Source organism: Nicotiana tomentosiformis, chromosome 5, assembly GCF_000390325.3.
Source record: "Nicotiana tomentosiformis chromosome 5, ASM39032v3, whole genome shotgun sequence".
NCBI classification, from domain to species: domain Eukaryota; kingdom Viridiplantae; phylum Streptophyta; class Magnoliopsida; order Solanales; family Solanaceae; genus Nicotiana; species Nicotiana tomentosiformis.
The window spans coordinates 89316075-89338239 of NC_090816.1; the positions used below are offsets into that span (position 1 = coordinate 89316075).

Here is a 22165-nt window from a genome sequence, read left to right on the forward strand (position 1 = left end):
TTCTACACTTTGAACTTCTATATTTAGGGTAAAAATTTATAGGGAATCATGATAATTAATCAAAACTACGTTAGAATTACTAACCTTTGAAAGTTGGAATGAAAATCCTCCCAACAATGCCTCTTTACGAAGTCTAGGTCTCAAAATGGAGAAAAAATAACTAACCTCGAAGCCCTTTACTTTTCCAGATGCAAAAATGCAATCACAAGTGCGACACAGCAAAAGTGACAAAATGGTCCGCAGATGCAATCCATGCAAATATCGCAGATGCGACCAAGCTCTCGCAGATGCGACCAAGCTTCTGCAACCAACCCTCTGCAGGTGCCACCTCCCAAGGTCTCGAATAAACAAAACGGAGTGCTAAGAATAGTTCGTCGTTAATTGTTCATCGTTAATTACACTATCCCCTATATCGTGGTTTTGCATGGAATAGTATGAACAGTGTTCAGTGCTTTCAGAAAATATTCAATTAATTGTGTCTAGAAAAATGTTTTCTAATTCAACATACAGAATAACCACACCTAACATCTTAATGAACTAAATGTCATACCGAGGCTAATTTTATCGTGAAAACCAGCCCTTTGTAGCAGACAATATGTTACACTGAGTACACAACTTGTAAATTCTTAATAAACTACTCTATTGAATCTTGTGGTTCTCAGATCTGGATTTATGTTTTGATTGCATCAAAATCTACTGTTTGGAATGCTCCAATTCTCCTCAGAGCATGTTGCTGCTGGAGTCGATGAAAGGCATAATTTATCCGAGTCTTTGTGTATGGAACTCAAGAATTTACAGGACAAAAGAATCTTCAAGTAACAACATCTATTCGGACTTCTCAATTTCTCGGAATCTCTGCTCCCATTGTTGTGCATCATAATCTTGCTCGTATAAGTCCTTGTCTGTACTGTAAACAATTCGATCTTGGCCAATAAAAGTCCTCTGTGCCATATCCCGGGCACTCAGAAGCTGAAAATTATAGAAATAGTTAAGATAGTTGGGAGCTATTGAAAATAGGCATGCCTAGATGTTAGTAGCAAATGTTGTGAACATAATCAAGCATCACAAGTATTGCCTTGTCAAGTAAAGCCTGACAAAATCCTAAAATACCAGATATAAATCTTATAGAAACTCAAATATTGGATTGTTTAGCGTGGTAGAAGATTGTATAAGGATCATAACCCCCCCCCCCCCCTTCCCCAACACACACACACACACACCAAAAAAAAAAAGGATCTACTGTCCACTTCTTGCCAAATTAAGAGGTCCCCTCTACTTTTTCCTTTCCACTTGCAGAGTTACATGTTAAATATCCAAATAATACTTCAGACTATAACCAAGTATAAACAACTTCGCCAGCCACATATTGCTTTACCAGCATTTTCTTAAGTTTTCTTTAGCAACATGTAGCATTTACTAAAGATTGTGCATGGCACTCCTTCCAAGAAGCATTCTCATATGGGATTTGATTTAACGAACTCATAACCCAATAGACGTTTCAAGTAAAGATGTATGGCAGCTGCCTCCATTAACTTAAGGTAGGATGATAGGACCACAGAATAACATAATCATGCAATCCAAGTTCTAAACACCTTCTCACCCGCCCCCACGCCCCCCCAAAAAAACAATTAATTATGTATAGCTAGGTTTTCTTAGATATAGATGTTATTATTGTAAAATGTGCAATTTGAAGTGAGGAAACTGAAGTTCTGAAATGGGGAAAACATTAGCAAACTAAGCAGAAAACTATTCATACCTTTCGCTGCAGTGACAGGTCAGGCCGTTCAAGTGCTCGTGCATATTGTTCCCTTGTTTGATTTCTTCTTTCAATATCAGCATTTCTCTTTCGAACAAGAAACCATCGGATCAGGGGAATGGTGAAAAACGAGCCAGCATAAATCTGCCAAGTAATACCATACAGTTAAAAAATGAGTACTTTGAAATGCTTATTTACTTCCAAAAAACAAATGAATACATCCGAGTCACATTAAAGACTGCATGATATAAGAATCAATCAAGACATTTTGTTTGCAATTATTGTCTAGCGCTTGAGTTTACTATAATTAATCTACTTTACCTGAGGCCAAAATTCACAAATAGCAGATGATTTCAGGCTCGATCATGGTAAAATTTAAGTAATAACAATCAGGCAACCAGAGTAGTGAAATGTGAAAAGTGCAAAAGTCTGCAGGGGCAGAGGAATTAAAGCATGAGCTTTAACGAAGAAAGGCGCTTAAAAAAGAAGAAATGAAAAAATATATATGTAATGCAACAAAAAATGATTACAAACTCAAAAGATAACTATTTAGAAAAAAATAATTGAAATAACTATAATTACGTAAAATATTCAAAGTAAAAAGAAAGTCAATCAAGCTTAAAAACCATCTTAAGTTTTTTTATTTTTTATTTGTATGAGAAGATGTAATTTTATGTTTTCAAAACTAGTTTTCTTATACTAAAAGAATTAATCTCTTATTCCTTTCCTTTTATCAGCATTTAATTTCTTATTCCTAATAATTAAAAACTCATTAATAGCTTTTATTAAAAATTAATTTATTAGTTTGCCAGCTATATTTATTATAGCACTGCCGCTTAAAAACACAACCCATGGGTGATGAACCGCACACCTTAGCACCTTAGCGCAAACACTACAGCGCCACATAAGCAAGGGGAAGCTCATAATCTAGCTTTAACTGAGCTTCAACGTTTAAGTGCGCCTCAAATAAGCCTTTAACAAACTGCAAGCCATATTTCAAGATAATGTTTTCGCAGTTACCGAGTCACTTTACAACTAATCAAGCAGATCATCCAGTTCAAAAGAGTATTAAATTCTTGATGCACTAAATGACATTGAAAGAAAAAGAGCAAAATAACCAAATGAAGTAATCAGCTCCATGTTTTTTTATCACCCAAAAAGATGTCAAGAAGTCTTTATATGCTGTGATTGCATACAACATGAATGTTCTCAAGTGAGAACTAAACAGTTGCAGACGTGAATGATCTCAATACTTGGATGATATAATACACTAAAACAAGTTTTGCTCAGGAACGATACTACAGATGATACCTGAAGTAATGGAAATATCTCTGACACAAATGAGATGAAGCTACTTGGACTGACTGTCATGTTCCTTCAAAATACAGTTAAGTGATAGATGTAAGAAAAATGTAGAAGCAAAACTTGAAAAGTCTAAAGACCACATGGAGACCCATACTTCAACATGGTACCAAGAATAATGACTCCAAACAGATTGAGCCCACCCAATCCAATGACCAATGCCTTTTCTGATGAGCTTGTTTTACTGAAATGTAAACACCCATGTTAGAGAACTTAAAGTTAAATCCATAGGTGATGAATTCAAATCACCAACAACCAAGACAAATGATACCTAAATTGCCACTTCTTTTCTTGCAGAAATCTTTCCACCTGTCCAACCCAGTCAGTCCATCTTTTTCCTACATACTCCTTCCTTCCACTTCTTTGTGGAGCAGCCGTACGCTGAAGAGATGGAAATCGGTACAGGATATTTCCCTGGAAAAAAAAATTATACGACAAGAACGTGAGAGAATAGTGGAGTGTAAAAAGATTATTGGGCCCGCAACATAGGGAAAGAGACATCAAAAGCTCCTCAACAACCACGGACTTATGCAAATAGCCCCCAGACCTACTTGCCTCAGTAGCCCTTCATATCACTTTACAACACAGCGCCCTATGTTGGTTGCTTGCATAAGAAACTATAAGAACATTTACATTAGGTCCCAAACTTCTATGCAAATGCCAGACACCTTGCAATATACACAATACGGCAAATCAACCACTACTTTTAATTTGATCATTGAAGTAAAGAGGTGCTCTTTGTATTCGAATGCAGAAAAAACCTTTAATAGACATCGAGAAAGAAAAAAGATGAGCTAAAATGAAACAAATGCTTACATCACCATGCATATTATAGCAGTGACTCTCTTTCATAGTCCCCTTTGTTGTTTCTTTTAGTTCAACATTTCTATTTTCATTTAAATTGTTGATGTCTAAATCCGGAATAAAAAAAATAGAAATGACTTCTTTATACCATATCTTGAGCTTTATTATCCAAACTAGTTTCTGGACACGTACGTTGCACGTATATCCCTGGTTAATTTGTACAAATTATTTAAATATCACTTAGAAAATAAAAGGTATTTGAGCTATAATTCAAGATAAAAAAAAATAGAAGTTTCATGTTCAAAATGATGAATGTTGATATTACATATTGAATATGCAGCAGAGGTTCCTGGAATTTTTGCATCACTTTACCTCCTCTTGATATCCAAATTTGAACAGAGAAATCTGAAAAATATCTTGAACCTTTCTCTTCTTTCTTCTTCTTATTTATCTTAGCTTTATTAGTCATAAAATAAATTTACTCAAGACCTCTAATGAATATGCCATGAATAGTTGTTCTTTACCCACTATATCTCTTCAATGTTCTCCATAATACTATACATTATTGTCATTTGATATGTTCCTTCTAAAATTTCTCTTCATAAAATATTCAAATTTCCTTGTTTCTACCTCTCTATGTACATGTCAATCACAAATTTATGTAATAATATTCCATATATATAATAATAGTCTGGACCTTTCTCTTTTGTTTCCATGGTTGTCATTTAAAGCAGTAGTACATGACATACATAGCCAGTAGCTTCATGATGTACGCATACAAGTAAGACTTTGTATATTCTTCTGGTTATTCAATGTTTAAAAAGAAGTGCATCACATAAATAGTGCTCTTTGTGTTGCTATTTACTCCTAAGTTATCTATGTATGGCATCCCAATCTAATGCATCCACAAAGTATTCAAAATTATGCTCCAATATAACCAATGTATTCTTCCAAAAGTGCTGATATACAACAAAAGTCTTTATCTTGAACTTGAGATCCAAAATTCACAATTTTTGCATGTTTTCATCTTTAGCGAATGCTACTTATGCTGCTAAATCGAAGACTGAATTGCATTCGCCTTTGGCATTTTCATTAGGGCCATTTTCCTCATGCTGCCTCGTTTTCCTATTCCACTTACATTAAATCTTTAGTTGTTCCTTTATCGTCTTCATTGACCATAATTGGTTAATTGGGGGGATAACTTTCATATTTCGAGTAATCTCCACTTGGTTCCATATGTACAAACACAAGGCGAACTCCTTCCGGGAAAAAATGCAAAAGAAATGTTGTAGCCTCCATTAAGGAATGTACAATATACCTATTGGGGTTGAGATGAGTTTTTCATGTGTGTGCTTTCCTAACTCTTTTTCTTTTTATTTTCACTACTTTTACCATAACCTAATTGTGTGGTCTCATACAAAAAATGAAAAGTCATAATAGAGAGCAAACGTGAAAAAGTACACAGAATGTCCAAGAAATAACTTTGAGATGAAATTGATCTGCGGAAGATACGATCATAAGGAGATAACAGTGATTTAGCCAGCAAGTTTAAGATGTAAAATAACATACTAAATTTGACCAAAGAGTTTTACGAAATGGAAAGAAGAGAAAAATTCAGAATATATATGGAAAAAATCACATAGAAAATTGCCTGACAAAGAATGATGATAGATTTAAAGTCCAGCCAGGTGGGAGACAAAGAGCTCCACTTTTGGTTCCTTTAAGAGAAGTTGCTTGTCTCGTTTTCTTTCTTTGATGAACATCCTTGTTCTATGTTGAAATCAGCAATACTTTGTGATTCTCATCATATTTTAAGAATTTTTAGAGTAGCCCAAGCATTCATGGTATATTGGTGCCCAAGAATCTACCACTTTTGGTTGTTATAAAATAGTACAAGTAGCAAACATGACTTTTCGTATTTCAAATGGAATATGGACAAAATAAACATCCCATGAATTTACTCTAGATGGGAATACAAAGAACACGGGAGTTTTCAAAGAATACCAAATACATTAAAGATTATATTTGATATATTAAAGAGACAGTATGGTGGCTGATGCAGTGTATAGTATTCAAATGTGAGGGAGTAATATTGATTTAAATGTGTATTTACATTCTTGTACAAAATATTAGAGGAGTAATGATTGATTGAAGGTTAAAAAGGTCAGTTAAGTTTTGGTAATTCAAGTTTGACATTAGGGTCTTCCCACTTTTAGTATAGTGTGATGATCTGTAGATTAGGAATAAGATTTGACTCACTTCGAAATTTGGAGGATATATTTAACCTTTTCAGATATCCCTTCAGGATCAACTTATGATAACCAATGCTCTTTCAAACAGCTCGAAATTATGATTCGGCTAGAGTTCAGGTCTGAATCTGAGATGAGTATGTTAAATTTTTGGCAGATTCTTTAGAATGTACAAGGTACCATATCCATGTCATAACCAATCAACACAAGTACCTTACATATTGGAGATTCCATGCAACAGAGTGAAGAGTCTAAATGAAACGGCTGGCAGAGGCAAGAGTGTTAATAAGGGTTTATTTGAAGTGAGGAGATAAAAGTTTAGTGGGTCAACTGACAAATTCACAGAAGTTTAATAACTTCTGATGTCTATCGCCCCGCTAGGTTTCAGAAAATGACACTGGAGACTTCACACAAGAAAATTCAGAAGCTAAAAATGATCCTCGAGATATCTTGAAGCCAAGGTTGCACTATCGCAGAGCACACCTAATCCTTTTATAAAGCCATGTGCACGGAAAAAGCCTTCATCCATAATAATCTGAAGTGAAAAATTCAAACAAATATATTACAGATAGAGCTTTTCCATACCTCCTCATCTACTTCTGGTTGACCATCAAACCGCAAAAGCACCGGAAGGATGTAGGACTCATCATCCTGTCAGGAAAAAACCACAGAGAGGTAATTCATAGGTCAATTCAGATCAGTTTTCAAGCCAAATTTTAAAGACATAAGCAAGTGCTAGACTAATCACCACAGTTCAAGAGCTAGATAATGGAGTGCAAAAAACACAGAAATAAAGCAAGAAAGACAATTAACAAGATATTAGGCACTGGATCATGAAAACATGAACCCTTGGGTTATCAAATGTTCAATGGATTTGAAAATAGTTTTCCTGAAAACGCCGTATAAACAAAAATTATAGCAAAACTTCTGCAGTGTCAGCAGAAAGAAAAAGCAAACAATAATGAAAAAGAAATCCAACATTTCGATCATGTACAGCCGATCAAGTACCGTTTTGTTAGGAGTCTCCACATCAAGAAAGGGAGCAAGTTCTTCAGCAGCAACAACGCCACCATTTGATGATATATATTGCCCTACCTGCAAAAAGTTTTTAGACAATGGTAACTACTACATATTACAAGAAATATCTGATTATAACATAAAAATGTAAAAGTTAGCGACTGTAGATATATTAAACTATTAAAATCAGAAAGTAAATAGCTCAAACATTGTACAAACATACCATTTCAATGACAAAGTAATGCCTCACACTGAGTGTCCCAAATGAAATCACTTGGTGAGTTAAGAAGAGTTCTTATTTGGTCATCAGAGTAGACACTTTCAAGCTATTAGCGTGTTTCTTCAGTATCATCTAAGGCTAGAAGTTCCATCGGATATTAAACATGGGGCTATGAGAAGTCACCAAATTCAACCCAATCTGTTTCTATTTTTCTAAACTAGGATACGAAAATCAGCAGATATCGGCACTACTAAAACTAGCAAAACAACACAACACTCAACGTGATTAGATGCCAAATTATTATTACTCCAAGATTGTGTTATGTTTTCCAATTGTCTATTGTTTTTAAATAGCTTGCAATAATAAAACACGTTGCAGGCATTTTTCTCATTATTCTTCTCTATTTTCTGCACCAACAGTTGCGGATCCCTTTCTTTGACTTCAAACTTCTTTGAGTGTCCTTTTAGTTTAGTATCAGAAATGAAGATCAACGTAACCATAAAGGCACTCAATAGACTAAATAAAAGTTTATAATTCCTTTTGAAGTAGCTCAGCAAAGGGCATTAAGCCACTAATTTATTGCATCCAAGATCCAATGATTGATAAAGTAAGAAGCCAATTTTCAGCCAATTATTCATTATGGAAAATCATACACCCATGATCCAATAGTCAACCAAATTTTAATTCATTCCCAGCCCGAAGAAAGAAAAAGTTAACAGTAAGCGCTGATAATCCTAAATAGCCACCATGCAAAAATGTACTTCCTCACTCTTTCTATTCATCGCTCAATTACCCAAGTAGAATCGTGAGACAATGAGAGGAGCATTGACATTTTCTCCCCCCCCCCCCCCCAAAAAAAAAAGGGAATCGCACATCCCTCCCTTCAGAGTATTTCTCACCAAACTCAGATACAAAGGTATGACTACAAGTCACCTTCTTAGTTGTCTGTATGATAGACACTTAAAAAGATTGAAGCAACGATAACTTCATCCAGGATACCTACCCTCTTATCTAAACAAAATTACCGCAGTAATGTCCTGGGTGTTAATAAGGTATCTTTTTTTTTTTTGATAAGGTAGCTAGATAGGCAAAAAATTCATAAGTGCAAAAAGATGATGCTGTAAAGAAACAACTAAAATAAAACAACTGATTGTTGAAGAAAATGTTGTTATCCAAAACAATTAAAATAGAACATCTTAATATCTCATGCCATTTTAAGTGGGTAGAGACTAACCAACAACTAAAAAGCAAGCAAAGAGTTACCAGAAGCAGGAAGAAAAGAGGAAAACATAAAAGCAGACAAGTAATCACAATGTCAGCAATGAAATATTGAAAACGATAGACCGCTAGGCTTGGAGTTGTAGCTTAGTGGTTGCAACTCTATCCAACATGTGTAAAATTCTAATTCCACCGAAGGCCATCATCTTCCAGTTCCTCTCCCATGATTCACATGCCCAAGCCCACCCCCACCGCAGAAAAAAGATAAGGAAAAAAAAAAAGCAACGGACCGCTAAATTCAGTGCTCAATTATTACCAACTTCCACCTCTCCTCTTCAATCTCTTGATTTGGATCACCATCACCAAATACAAAGGAGAAAACCTACAAATTGAGCAACAACTGTTAGTCATGTCAGAATCAGATGCAAATATAAAAGCATCTGCTCCAATGCCTTTTAACACATACAGATTCAATGAAGTTCATCCCACCACTTTCTTTGCGAACTCGTTGTCTCCTATAATAGTATGGATCCCAATACCTAAAAGAAACTTAGTAGATTAGAAAGGTGCCCAGTTCTATAATGAAGCTTCTAACCATGCTACATAATATTTCAAAATGGAAAAGGCATCATATGCTCACTCATATATGGGTCACTGTCAATACATGTATCACAGTTTCTAGGTCAGAACGTTAAAATGTGAGAAATAACTATATTTTTTCTAAACAGTTAAGCACTAAAAGCTCTTGCATGCAATACCTTAGAGCGAAAGATAGTACTTTTAGGACATTAGGCTCGCTGTTATGGTTACCAATCGATCAAGAAAAAAGGAAAAGATAAAACTGTCTTAGTGCTACTACTGTTACTTTTTCAAATGAATAAAGCTCCTTTTATTTAGATTAACTCAATTGTGACACTTGTTTCTGAGCATAGTCAGAATGAATTGGATCATGCCAAATGATACAACTGACCTCTTGAGATGTTGGGGTGGTGTGATAGGTGGTGTATGGCAGAAGAAATGGTGGCAGATGATCCCAGCCTGTATTTGATGGACAGTCTGGAATGAAAGGAACTCCAGATGTTTTGAGGAGAAAGGAAATCCATTCAGATAATAAAAATGAACTGTTTACTACTTTTTCTTTTTTGCTGTAAAAAATGCATGTATATGATAGTGAATCCATACTTGACATCATAGACTCCCTGTAAGTTTTAGTTGCAGGGGGGTTCTTATCTTTTTTTGTTTTTTCTTGGAGTATGTATTTTTGTCACTTCTAACTGCACAATCTTTGTGCTGTTCTTTTTATAAAATGTTACCATTCTCGAAAAAAAAAGATTCTACTCATCTTACTTATGTTTCTGCCTCAACCATCACTATGGGGTCTTGCGCAACTCAAAGGAACACTTAATCTGAAGTACCTGAACTCAAGGTTGGTTTATTATTATTTTTTTTAAATAACCGTGGTGTCCGTGTCAACTTGCGTGCATCCGACTAGTTCCACGAAGTACCTTCCACCTCCAACCAGCGCAGGTAAAGAGTAACTCTGTCCACCAAACCTGAGACCTCATGGTTCTCAATCCACTTTACTGACCACTAGGCCACACCCTTGGGTGCAACTCAAGGTTGGTTTATTCTAAGCTCGCCTCCCTCAATGCAGGATTGTAATTTGTATTTTAATTGCTTAAGTTTGAGACTAAAACGAATACAGGGAGGTGAAACGCCACTCAAGCAGATACTAAGAAGCCAAGAGAGAAATGGCACAACGTGTTCCACACTACCATTGACAACCAGTTGGCCCTAGTTCTTCCCTTTGCTTGCCTTGAGAAGGACACTGGACTCGGGGCATTCACAACATATAATATGCTTTTGAAGATCAATAGTCGCTTGATCTTCACAGCTAGAAAACTGATAAAATAAGAAGGAACTAACCTAGAACATGTTTTTTGAGATGGTTCTGTATGAAAAAATCGCAGTTGATCTGTATCTTTTTTGAGTGCGTGTTTTACATCCATTTGTTGGAAGAAAAAAAACACTATATCTTGTTATTTTTGTGACAGTATAGGCCACCAACACCCCTGCTAAAAATCATCAAGACAAAGTAAAATAGATTCTGTTGTACCGCTAGGACAGACCACTAAGCAGCATCTGGGCCTAACTACTTTTTCTCATCCCTCATAAAACCCCTCAGCCTTCGAACAATGGTGCCAGCTCTTAGCCAGACCATGACCAATGCTGCTGCCACCAAAAAATTACTTCCCCCCACCCCCTCCTAGCTGTCTGTCCATAATATATCCTAGCTGACTGTAAAGAACTCAAACACCTCATTGTCTTGAGAATGAAAGCAGACTGGGGGTCTGAAAACAGTACATGAAAGAGAGCAATAGAGGGATTCAATCTATCAAAGCAAGCTTATAGGAAGAAACAAAAGCCAGTGATGAAACTAGTATATCTCAAGCAGCAGAGGTGGTGGCTCATAGCTACTAGTAAAAGAGTCAACAATAGGGCCATTTGTTTTCTCATTTTCTGGACGGATCTGTTGTAAAAACTAAAAAGTATAAACCAAGCTGGACAACACCAACAATAAGGAAAATAAATCCTACAAATAAGGTTGACTCAGGTGGGGTAATAAGTTAAATACCGAATAAAGGAAAAGAAAACACTATATTTCTCATTCTGTTACAACTTATAAACATAACAAAAAAACCTTGGAATCAGTCGAAAGTACAAGGACATGAATGCTCAAAGGAGACCAGCCCCCATGGTCTAGTCGTAAGAGCACAGCGCATGATGTGTGGGATAGGCACACGTCACGGATTCAAACCTTGTTGCAGACAAAAGTCTGGTATTTAAGAAGAGAAGGGTAGAGGGGTGGGCCCATTATCCACACCGTGCTCCACTGCTCTTCGGGGATTGATCGGTTATCAGGAAAATAAAAAAGCTAATGTTCAGAGGAGACCATATGTGAGGCCCTTTATAAACTTCAAGAAGCAAAACAAATCCAAAAACAACTGCACCTAGAGCCACCTTGCTTCTTCCAAAATAATGCTCAAATTATAATTACCAGAATAAATCAGTTGGACTTAAGTAAAATGTGAAACCACTGTCATAAGATCTGCCTCGTCTTCCCCGATTGTCTTCTTCACTGTAAAGAAAGCAAATGTCAGAAACAAATGGCCCATTAGAAAGGAAACAATGATGATTTTAGAAAAATAATTATTTCAAGCAAAAGTAGGCAGAAAATGATTCCAAGACGTTTGGTATGTCTCCAGATACCTTCTACTAGAGAGGATAGCAATTATGGTTGTATAGACAATGACAATTGAAGCAATTAATGCTGTACCAAAGGAAACCCTCACTAAGTATTCACCTGCAAGCTGCAAAGTATCGAGACTCACTCAGAAGAGAACTATTATGGGTAAACCTATTCAAAATAACACGCACTGAAATCAACAATAAAAAAGGACTAATACCTTTGCTTTCTCCAGGAAAGGCTCAACCTTCATCCTAAATGATTTAGCGGTGAGATTTGAACGATAATCCTTAGGAAATACATAAAGGACATCACCTTCATCTGACACCTGCCAAAAACATATTAGCCAAAATCTCAATAAACAATCAAGAAGTGGAATAAATGCATTGCTCTTCAAGTCATCCATTAAAGGGTGATCAACTTCCAAAAGAAAGAAGTAAAAATTTCAATTTGTAAATTATATTCTACAAAATTTTAGAGGACTCACCCATAAAAATCTAATAGAGTCTTGAACAAAATTGTCAACAGACACAGCATACATTAACCTTGCGTTGGATCTTGTGAACTTTACAGTTACCAATGTCCATCACTCTTAAGCATATCGTTAATATCCTTCGTGTTAACCTTTTCTATTTTCTCTAAAAGGTTGATTTAATCAAACTAACGAAAACTTTACCTTGTTGCCAATTTAAGCTTCATGGGTAAAATGTGCTAATGGCAACAAAGGTCCTTCACTATTCATAAAAATGCAGTGACACTCTTAAAAAATTATATCTGACCATTACGTCCTCCAAATCTAATTGCTTGGCATTAATATCCTAATATAAATTTCTGGTTGAATCAACCTTCGGAAAGTCAAATATCTGGCTCACACAATGGAAATTATGATATTTTAGCTGAAGATCAATTAAAATCTTCACAAATTAAAAGAAAGAAAATGTAGAGGAAAATATGTGTTGCATTTATTTCTCTTTTCATTGTTCCCTATCCTTATCAAAAATAATATCTAACCGAAAAAAATTAACTAAGCCATTTGAGCTAGAGATTTTACTTTTAGAGGTTCTTTTGGCTGATATTCAATGTGATGACCATAGGCACTAAACAAGTAGAACTTGAAGGACCTGAGGTGGAACTCACTGTTTTTATGATACACATCCTAAAATAGTTTAAGAACCTTTTTTTTTATGAAGTAATTTGTTTCATTAACGGCATCAAGAAGATGCATAAATTACAAAAGAGTGTAGTAATTGTGAGCTCCTTACAAATGTTTATACTAGTACTAGGGAGCTAACAAAATTCAAAAAACTATTGGGGGAGTCAATAGGGGAAAGATAAGCCCAGTTATACAAATACATGAAGCATCTGGCCTTGAGTTTGTGAGGAGAAGTTGATACTCCATCGAAACACCTGTTGTTTCTTTCATTCCAAATGCTCCAAAAAATAGCTGCTGGTATCATCTTCCATACTTTCCTGATGGTGCTATCAATTTTCCTGTAACTCCAAGACTCAAAAGCATCCCTGATATTATGTGGCATGACCCATCTAAGCCCAAAGAGTGATATAAACATACTCCATAAATCTGTTGCAACAGGGCATTGAAGAAAAAGATGACTGTGAGTTTCTGCCTCCCTCTGACACATGTAGCATCTATTCACAATCTGAAAATTCCTCTTAGCTTAGTTGTCTTGTGTCAGACAAGCCTCATAAAGTGCAATCTAGTTGAAACAGATGACTTTGGGTGGCAACTTGATTTTCCATATTAACTTCCAAGGCCATTGGTTAGTTAATACATTATGAGTTCCTGCTAACTTGTAGGCTGCTTTGACTGAGTACTTTCCTGCATCTGAACTACCCCGTTTGAACTGGTCAGGTACTAGAGTGTTGCTTGAAAAATTGTTGAGTAATGAAAGAAGTCTGAGCAGATCCTCATATTCCCAATCTTGCAAGTTCCTTCTAAATGTTATGTTTCACGAGTTGCCCTCTCTGCACTGATGAACTGTTGAGTCTGGATCAATAACCATTTGAAAGAGAGCAGGGTAGTCATTCCTTAGGGGTGTGTTGCCTAGCCATTTGTCCTTCCAGAATTTTATTTGTTGTCCATCTCCTACTGCGAAGTGGTGGTTTTGTGAGAACTCCTCCTAGAGTTTGCAGATGCTCCTCCAAACTCCAACTCCATGTGGTGCTCTAGATAGCTTGGTGCACCAGTGGCTTTGGGTTCCATGCTTGGCATTGACAACTTTCTTCCATAGGCTCTTCTCCTCTTGTGTATATCTCCATAGCCATTTCATCAGTAAGCATTTGTTGTGCAAAGCTAAGTCCCTGACCCCTAGTCCACCTTGGTGCTTTGGTAAGATAACTTTAGACCACTTTACCAGGTGAAACTTGTGACCATCTTTAGTCCCTTCCCATAGAAAGTTCCTTCTGATCTTGTTAAGCTGCTTCAGGACCTTACTAGGCATTGGAAAGAGTGACATCTGGTAGGTTGGGATGCTGTCTAGGACACTACTGATTAGAGTTAGTCTTCCACCCATAGACAAATACTGCAGCTGCCAAAAAGCAAGTTTCTTTTCAAATTTCTCAATGACCCCACTCCATATAGCTTCTGACCTGAACTTTGCCCCTAGTGGAAGTCCCAGGTAAGTAGTTGGTAAACATCCAGTATTGCAGCCTAAAATTCCAGCCAAGTCTTCTAAATTATGCACCTCATTAACAGGGTAGATTACACTTTTGAGCATGTTAATGCGAACTGCGAAGACCCGAAATAGCTTCAAATATAACAAGGGTTAGATTTAGATAGAGCACTTGACTTCTGTCTGCCCCACAGAAAATCAAGGTGTCATCTGCGTAGAGCAGATGAGAAATATTGACTGTGCTTCCTCTCCCAACATCAAAACCTTTCAACCATTGCAGCTGCTTAGCTTTATCCAACATCCTACTGAGTTCAGTTGATCCCATTTGCTAAGCAGGATGTTGGGAGTGATGAAAGTGGGTCTCCCTGTCTCAATCCCCTCTGTGGAGAGAAAAAACCAACTGGGCTCCTGTTGATTAGAATGGAGTACTTCACAGTGGAGATATTGAACTTGATCCATTTTAACCATCTTTCCCCAAATCCTATTTGCCTGAGAATGAAAATGAGGTAGGTCCAGTTCAGTTGATCAAAGGCTTTTTCTATGTCCAGCTTACATAGGATCCCTGCATCCCCTTGCTTTAACAGTCAATCAAGGACCTCGTTGGCTATTAGTGAAGCGTCTGTAATTTGCCTTCCTTGTATGAATGCATTCTGTTGATTTGAGACCAATTTTTCCATTACTTTCTTCAACCTTTCAGCTAGGACTTTAGCTATGATCTTGTACACACTGCCAATTAGACTAATTGGTCTGTAGTTCCTTAGCTACATTGCCCCTTTCTTTTTAGGAATGAGCGCAATGAAGAATGCATTACACGACCTATCCATCCAACAATGCTGGTGATAGTAACTCATAGCTGCAAGTATGTCATGTTTAATGAACTCCCATGAGTGCTGGTAAAAAGCCATTGTGTACCCGTCGGGTCCTGGTGCTTTGTCAGGAGCACTAGAGTTAATTGTTGCAAGAACCTCCTCTTCAGTGAAAGATGCCTCCAACCCCTCATTTTCTTCTTCTGTAATGGTTGCAATTTCTTCAAAATTAGCAGATGGCCTCCAACTTTCCTGCTCAATGTACAAGTTTTCATAAAAATCCAGTGTCTCCTGCTTTATCTGCTCCCTATCTTCTATGATCTCATCCCCGACCATGAGTTTGTCTATGCAATTGCTTCTTCTATGAGAGTTGGCAGTCTTCTGGAAGTATTTGGTGTTTCTGTCCCCTTCTTTAAGCCAAAGACACCTTGATTTTTGCCTCCACGAAATTTCTTCTGCTTTGGCTAATTGTTGCAGTTCTATTCTTATACTGACCATTTGATTCGCCTCAGATAAAGTCAATTGTCTGTCTTCTGCAGCCTATTCTAGTGCCATTAGCTCCTCTAGTACCCTGTTTTTCCTGGTTTCCACCTTCCCAAGCTCTTCCCTGTTCCAGGTAGTGATATCCTTCTTTAGGCTTTTTAGCTTTTGCATAAGGATAAATTCAGCTCTACCAGTGAATGTGTAATTTTGTGCCACCAGCTCTTTAGTTTGCCTAGAAATCCTTCTGATTGAAGCCACATGTTTTCAAACTTAAAGAAGAAAGGGGTTGCATCCCAGTCACCACTCTCCAAAATAATTGGTCTATGATCTGAAATCACCTTAGGCAAGGCAATCTGTCTCACAGCATTAAAAGAGTCATTCCAATCATTGGAGATAAGGAATTTGTCAATTCTCGAGGCTTGCAAACAATTGTCTCCTTTAGACCAAGTATATTGGGCCCCACGTAAAGGTAAATCAATAACATCTAGGTCCTGAATAATTTCAGAGAACAACTTCATTGCCTTTGATCTTCTGGTACAATTCAGCCTCTCACTCTCAAACCTAACAACATTGAAGTCACCTCACACTACCCAGTGTTCCCAAAGTCCCCTTATTCCTGCAATCTCACTCCACATTACTTCTCTCTCTGGATTGTTGTGTGGTCCATAAATTCCTGTGAAGCACTATCTGAATACTTCAGTTGTCTCAAGCTCAGTGGATCCATTTGTTAAATTTATAATACAACTACAGTCAACCCTCTCTATAAGAGCATCCCTATAAATCAGTCATTCACTATAAAAGTCAAGTTTTCTCGGAACCAAACTTTTATGTATGTCATAACATATGTCCTTTATAACATCACTTCACTATAGCATCCAAAAAATATTAGAACAAACGCGGCTTTTATAGAGAGGTTTGACTATATATTAGGTGATTCTATTACTGCTCTTTCAGGTCTATCATTTATTTGAATCATCCGTAATAAATAAATAAATAAATATAAGGACTACCAGCGCCCAACAGGTTGAATTTGGAGGGTATAGGAAACTCATTGTAAAGGGATAACATGGCACTCAAAATACTTGGTGGAGCTTTTATGCTATTTAAGTTTATAAATATATCCAAATTTGGCAACTTTAGTAGTATTCTTTCAGTTTTACCATGTCTTGAATCTTCCATAGTCCATACTGTCCAGTAACCACTTACATTAACACATGTATGATACCTCCACTGAGTGGTAAGAAATCCGGTCTCGTTCTGGAGAGGTTGAGTTATTTTCAACAGAACAGCGTGGAGGTTGAGATTAGACAAAAGGAAATTGTGTAGTCACTTCAAACAAACACAATACAATAACACAAACAATCAATTGACGAAACCCCCAATAATTTTCACAAACTAAGCAATTGATTTTACACATTAAAAAAAAATACTATTCACAAGTCAAACACAACACAACAACACAGCGAAAAGTAGGGGTCGGGCAAAAAAAAAGATGAAAATATCACCTCCAAGAAGCCATTAGTATCAGTAGCGAGAGCTTGGAGAGCTTTCTGAGCTTGAGACAACTGAAGGCCAGCTTTACTAGCAACATCCCCAACTGTAACCCTCTTTCCCAATGCATCCACTGCGTCCATTGCCCTCTTCCGTACATCTGACGGCAGCTTATCGCTCTCCACAATCCCTCCAGCCTTAACCTCAACATCAACACTACAATGAACTGATGAACTCCTCCTTATATTATGCCTTAAAATCAGGTTTTTGCTGAAAGACCCAGAGTGTATTCTTGAAGGTTTTAGGATAAAGCAAGAGGGTTTTCGAGGGAATGCAATGGATTGAGTCTTGGTGGGTCTCACTGTGAAGAAGCATGTGGAAATGGCTGCCATTGACTATCAATTCTTCTTTTATCTTCCTAATCAAGATTTTCCCATGGGAAGTGGGGGAAAAGGGGGGATTTTTCTTTTGGAATTTGCTTGGTGAAGAAGAAGCCACTGCTCAGGAAAGCGGGAGGATGAATTGGTTGGATTGGTGTCGTTTGTTTTGTGAGGGAAGGAAAGGAGAGGAAACTTGCGCAAGTTGTTTGGTTACAAGAGATAAAATGCGAGTATTTCATTGACATAATTACCTTTAGGGTCGGATAAGGCTAGTAATCCCGAAATAGAACATGAGATTGTATGTATTTTATATTTAGTTATATGCATTAGTTAATTTTGAAATAAATTTTATATCACAATGGTGAGATTAGCTATCCGGATAAAAGTAGGGATAGCTAAACGCTTGTTTATCCCAATAATGAACCAAATGGTCAAAATATTACTCGGTTTAGTCTCTATTTAGTGGGTGTTTGGACATAAGAATTGTAAAATTCCAAAGACAAAAGTAAAAAAAATTTTAGTGAAAATGGTATTTGAAAATTAGAGTTGTGTTTAGACATGAATATAATTTTGGATTGTTTTTGAAGTTTTGTGAGTAATCTGAATGAAAATTTTGAAAAATAGCTTTTTGGAGTTTTTCAAAATTTCAAAAATTTTCAAAATGCATTTTTACGTGAAAATTAGAAATTTTATAAACAAACGCTGATTTCGAAAAAAAAATTGGAAAACAAAGAAAAATTTTCTTATGTACAAACGGGCACTTAAATTTAGTACATGATTTAGCCGTCAGCACTTCCCTAGCCGTATGGATGGGAAATATGTTGTTCTGTTGATTTTGATTGAGTTTCGTTGCTAGAAATCTGATTTTGTGAACAAATATGAGCTTGAACTATGTTTTGAATCGGATTTGAGTTTTGAACAAATAGATTTTTAATACAATGGAGCAAGTTTCAAGTTAGGATAGTTTATTTGTGTTAGGGAACATTTTTTAAGTTGAAAATCTATTTTAATAGAAAAAGACTAACATATATTTTAATGAGTTCCAACCAGCCTTCTTCGATTTTTTTTTTTTTTTTGCCAAATTGATATTCTTAAATATTCAGTAATTTTTTTCCTTAAAAGATTTTAATTTAATGATCTTTCTGTTATAAGATTACAAGGTCCATGATATTTTATGTAATTAACCCTGAATTATTTTCAAGTACTTTTAGTGAAACTATCACCCGAAGAAAAAAGGGAAACTACTAAATATATCCATTTAAAAGTAGCTTATTACAAAAATTGGTCAATTCATAAAATATTACTAATATTAGTCAAATATTACCAATATTAATCAATTAGCTATTTGTAGCCAAACAAATATCAAAGTTTTTTTTTTTTGAGTGTGTGTTATTAGAATAGATTAGGTACATCTTAAGGAGCTTGAATCTCAATTTTTGGATGATTTGGTGGAGTTTTGAGATGGTTTAAATTGACAATTCGAAGTAGAAGATGAACGTAAAAAAATGATATGTGTATCACACAGTGTATCCTTTGTGTATCACATATGTATCATATTTGTATCAAATGTGTATCACATGTATATCCATGTATATATGTGTGTGAGATACATGCGTGATACAAGTTTGATACACGTGTCACAGAAAAAAAATTGAACTCGATTTTAACTACGAATTTTGATACCAAATCAGTCCAAATTACCTCCAATCTTCCTCAAATTTTATATATTGACTCATATATACATGTTTGCTTATATATATATATATATATATATATATACAATATTCCAAAATCTAAGCAAAAAATTTTTCAATGGGTATGGTTAAAATTCATTGAAAACATATAGATGAGTCAATATACAAAATTTGAGGAAGATCAATATACAAAATTCATTGAAAACATATAGATGAGTCAATATATATATATATATATATATATATATATATATATATATATATATATATATATATATATTATACAAGACCCAGTTGATCAATGTATTTTTTGTAGACTTCTTTTGGTTAAAAGGATTAAAAATCTAGACCAATTTAGACTCTCGTTTCCTCTATTTTCTACCATATTTTATTGTAGAAGGGTGGAAACCCAGATATAGAGCAATAAAATTAATTCCTTCACAACTATTTTTATTTTTATTAATTTTGAATGACATGCTTGATTTGGATTTATAATTGAGAAGTGTTCCCAAATTGTAAAAGCTCTGTAATATTTTAATATGTGGTTTCGAAATATGGCCTTGTATAAATGCATATCTGGAACTTGCATACACTTCTCAAAATGATAAATTGTTTGACCCAAAAATTGATTTTGAGAATAAACATTGAATCTGAATTTTTCAATGCCACTAGCAATTTGTTTGATTTAAGATAGTCGCAAATAATAAACAGTAATAAAAAAATGGAATAGATTGAACAGAATGATAAAGTAGAGGAAATTCTTCTTGATTTTCAATCTCCAAACAATCTCTGATAGCATGAGTGATTGAGTTACAAAGCTATTCAAAAAAGATTCTAATACAAGATGGTGCTTTGTGTGAGGAGAGTTATCTTTTTCTTTTCTGATGATCCCTCTTGGAGCGTTAGGACAACCTTTATAGTAGTGGAGGGAGTAATGTCGTTTCGAGTTTTGGGCTAGCACACCGGGGAGTTAGGTAGTGGAGAGCGAGATCTTTGATAATGGTAACTGTTTCAGCATAACGTCTGATATCCACGATCCACGGGTACAGTTGACTGGGTCTCCGTATAAGCACACCCATCTTTCGAAAGCTTGACCTTCCGAAGACCGTCATCCCTGGAGCAAGAGGGCTTACCGAACTCGATAATGGGTCTCGTCTTCTGTCTAGATCTCTGGATCTCTCTCGCCATTCGGGACTTTCCGGCACGCTATGTGGAGAGGGTAAATTCTATCCACACAATCAGTCTCTCCATTTGTCGGGCGATTCGACGATGAATGCCTAATAAGTGGTAATAGTTTGGTAGGAGTCAATCTTGCAGAAAATTCTTCTCTAACAAGAAATGAATCTTAACAAAACTCAATCTTTAAGACTGAAATGACTCATGCGCAGTCCATATTTAATGCACTAAGGTGCGTGATTGTCTTTCATTGGTTTCTTCATCTGTTACAGTCCTTAGGCAGTAATGACTAAGTATGATAGGGATCCTTCCCAACTTTGGTGGTTATGAAAGGAGGATTTTCCCGCCTATATATACCAAGTTATGGGCCTCCTCATTAACTTAAAATTCATTTGCTAATTTTCTTCTCCTTCTTTCTTGCTTCACTAGCTTTTCAATCAATCCTTCGTTTTTCAACCCCTATGTTTGTGATTCCTATGGATTCTCAAGGTTTTGACCTTCCTTTGACAGTGATCATCCTTCAACGCCTATAGCTAGTGGTGCTTCTCCATCTTTGCCGAAAAATACCCCTTCTTTTTTGCCTATTGCTTCTGCTTCTATGCCTGTTGCTTCTGCGAGAGCTTCATCTGTTGTCCCTTTTCAGAAAAAGGCTCCCAAATCTCACAAATGTCGGAAGGAGAGGCAAAATTCTGAGCTCATGATCATAGAGGTTCCCCCAAAAGCTTGGAATATTAGGGGGACATTAAGGTATGGAACAAGGCATCATGGCAATTTGGGAATTCCTTTTGTTGACAACATAGATTCTCTTATTCGTGAAGAACATATGCCCCAAACTTTTCATGACTGCCGCTGGGGCGACCGTGTCACCGTTCATGTTCCTTAAGCGAACAAGAGGATTTCCAGTCACCGACCCGATTTTTTATTTTTTTATACTTATCCGTTTACCTTCAGGTTTGAACCCCCGATAGTTCATGTGATCCTCGACTTCTGCCGCCACTTCGGGGTGTGTTAGGGCTAGATTAGGCCAAATCTTTGGAGGCTTGTGGCTGCTTCTGCTACTTAGTAAGTGTGGTTGATGTAGAGTTCTCTCTGTTGCATATTTTGCACCTTTTTGCTTCCAAGTTGGTTAAGGGGAGCATTATTTCCATGGTTAGTCGGGGTACATGGACTCTCGTAGATTATGAGGATAATCACAATAGGGGTTGGTTCGACCGATTTGTTATAGTCCTTACTTGAGAGTTGATTCGGCCCTAAGATAGACTGGTCTCGGAGAAATGGAATGATGAACGTGAGGCCACTTCATTTTGATTTCTTTTTATAGCCTTCCTTTCCTTTCTTTTAAAAGCCGATGTCTTGAATTTTTTTTGTAGCCACGCTCATAGCTCCGGAGAGCATCCTAGACATTGAGGAATGAGTCGAAAAAATCTTGGCGACTTCTCCGATAATGGAGAGATCTTTGAGGTTTATATCATAAGTTTTGGGATGGCGAGCCCGGGGTCATGGTAAGTATTTGCACTGACCGCTTTCCTAATGTTGTGCATGCAATATTTTGTACCCTAATATTATTTTTGTAATGACCCAACCGGTCGTTTTGAGCTTTTGCATTCAGCTCGGTGGTTTGAGGTCATGAGT

At 36.4% G+C, this 22165-nt stretch overlaps 1 protein-coding gene across 1 annotated transcript; it reads right to left on the reverse strand.

Annotated features, from left to right (window-relative positions):
* Positions 1–452: 452 nt before the first annotated feature.
* Positions 453–17930, reverse strand: LOC104111696 (uncharacterized protein At5g03900, chloroplastic). Its single transcript, XM_009621448.4, has 13 exons — positions 17298–17930; positions 12094–12201; positions 11897–11997; positions 11685–11765; positions 9093–9165; positions 8943–9008; positions 7180–7266; positions 6757–6822; positions 3390–3532; positions 3216–3302; positions 3068–3131; positions 1757–1900; positions 453–969 (listed from the first exon to the last, which is right to left on the reverse strand). Exons 1-13 carry the CDS (start codon positions 17673–17675, stop codon positions 826–828), a joined length of 1542 nt encoding a protein of 513 aa, XP_009619743.1. The 5' UTR covers positions 17676–17930; the 3' UTR covers positions 453–825.
* Positions 17931–22165: the final 4235 nt, after the last annotated feature.

Bases quoted from the DNA above. Each gene is read 5' to 3' on its own strand.
- LOC104111696 (XM_009621448.4), bottom strand. From the start codon at position 17,675: ATGGCAGCCATTTCCACATGCTTCTTCACAGTGAGACCCACCAAGACT. The intron at 11,766-11,896 runs GTATCTGGAGAC...CTTTCTTTACAG, and splicing joins GCTATCCTCTCTAGTAGAAG to TGAAGAAGACAATCGGGGAA. The intron at 3,132-3,215 runs GTATGGGTCTCC...TGTATTTTGAAG, and splicing joins ATTCTTGGTACCATGTTGAA to GAACATGACAGTCAGTCCAA.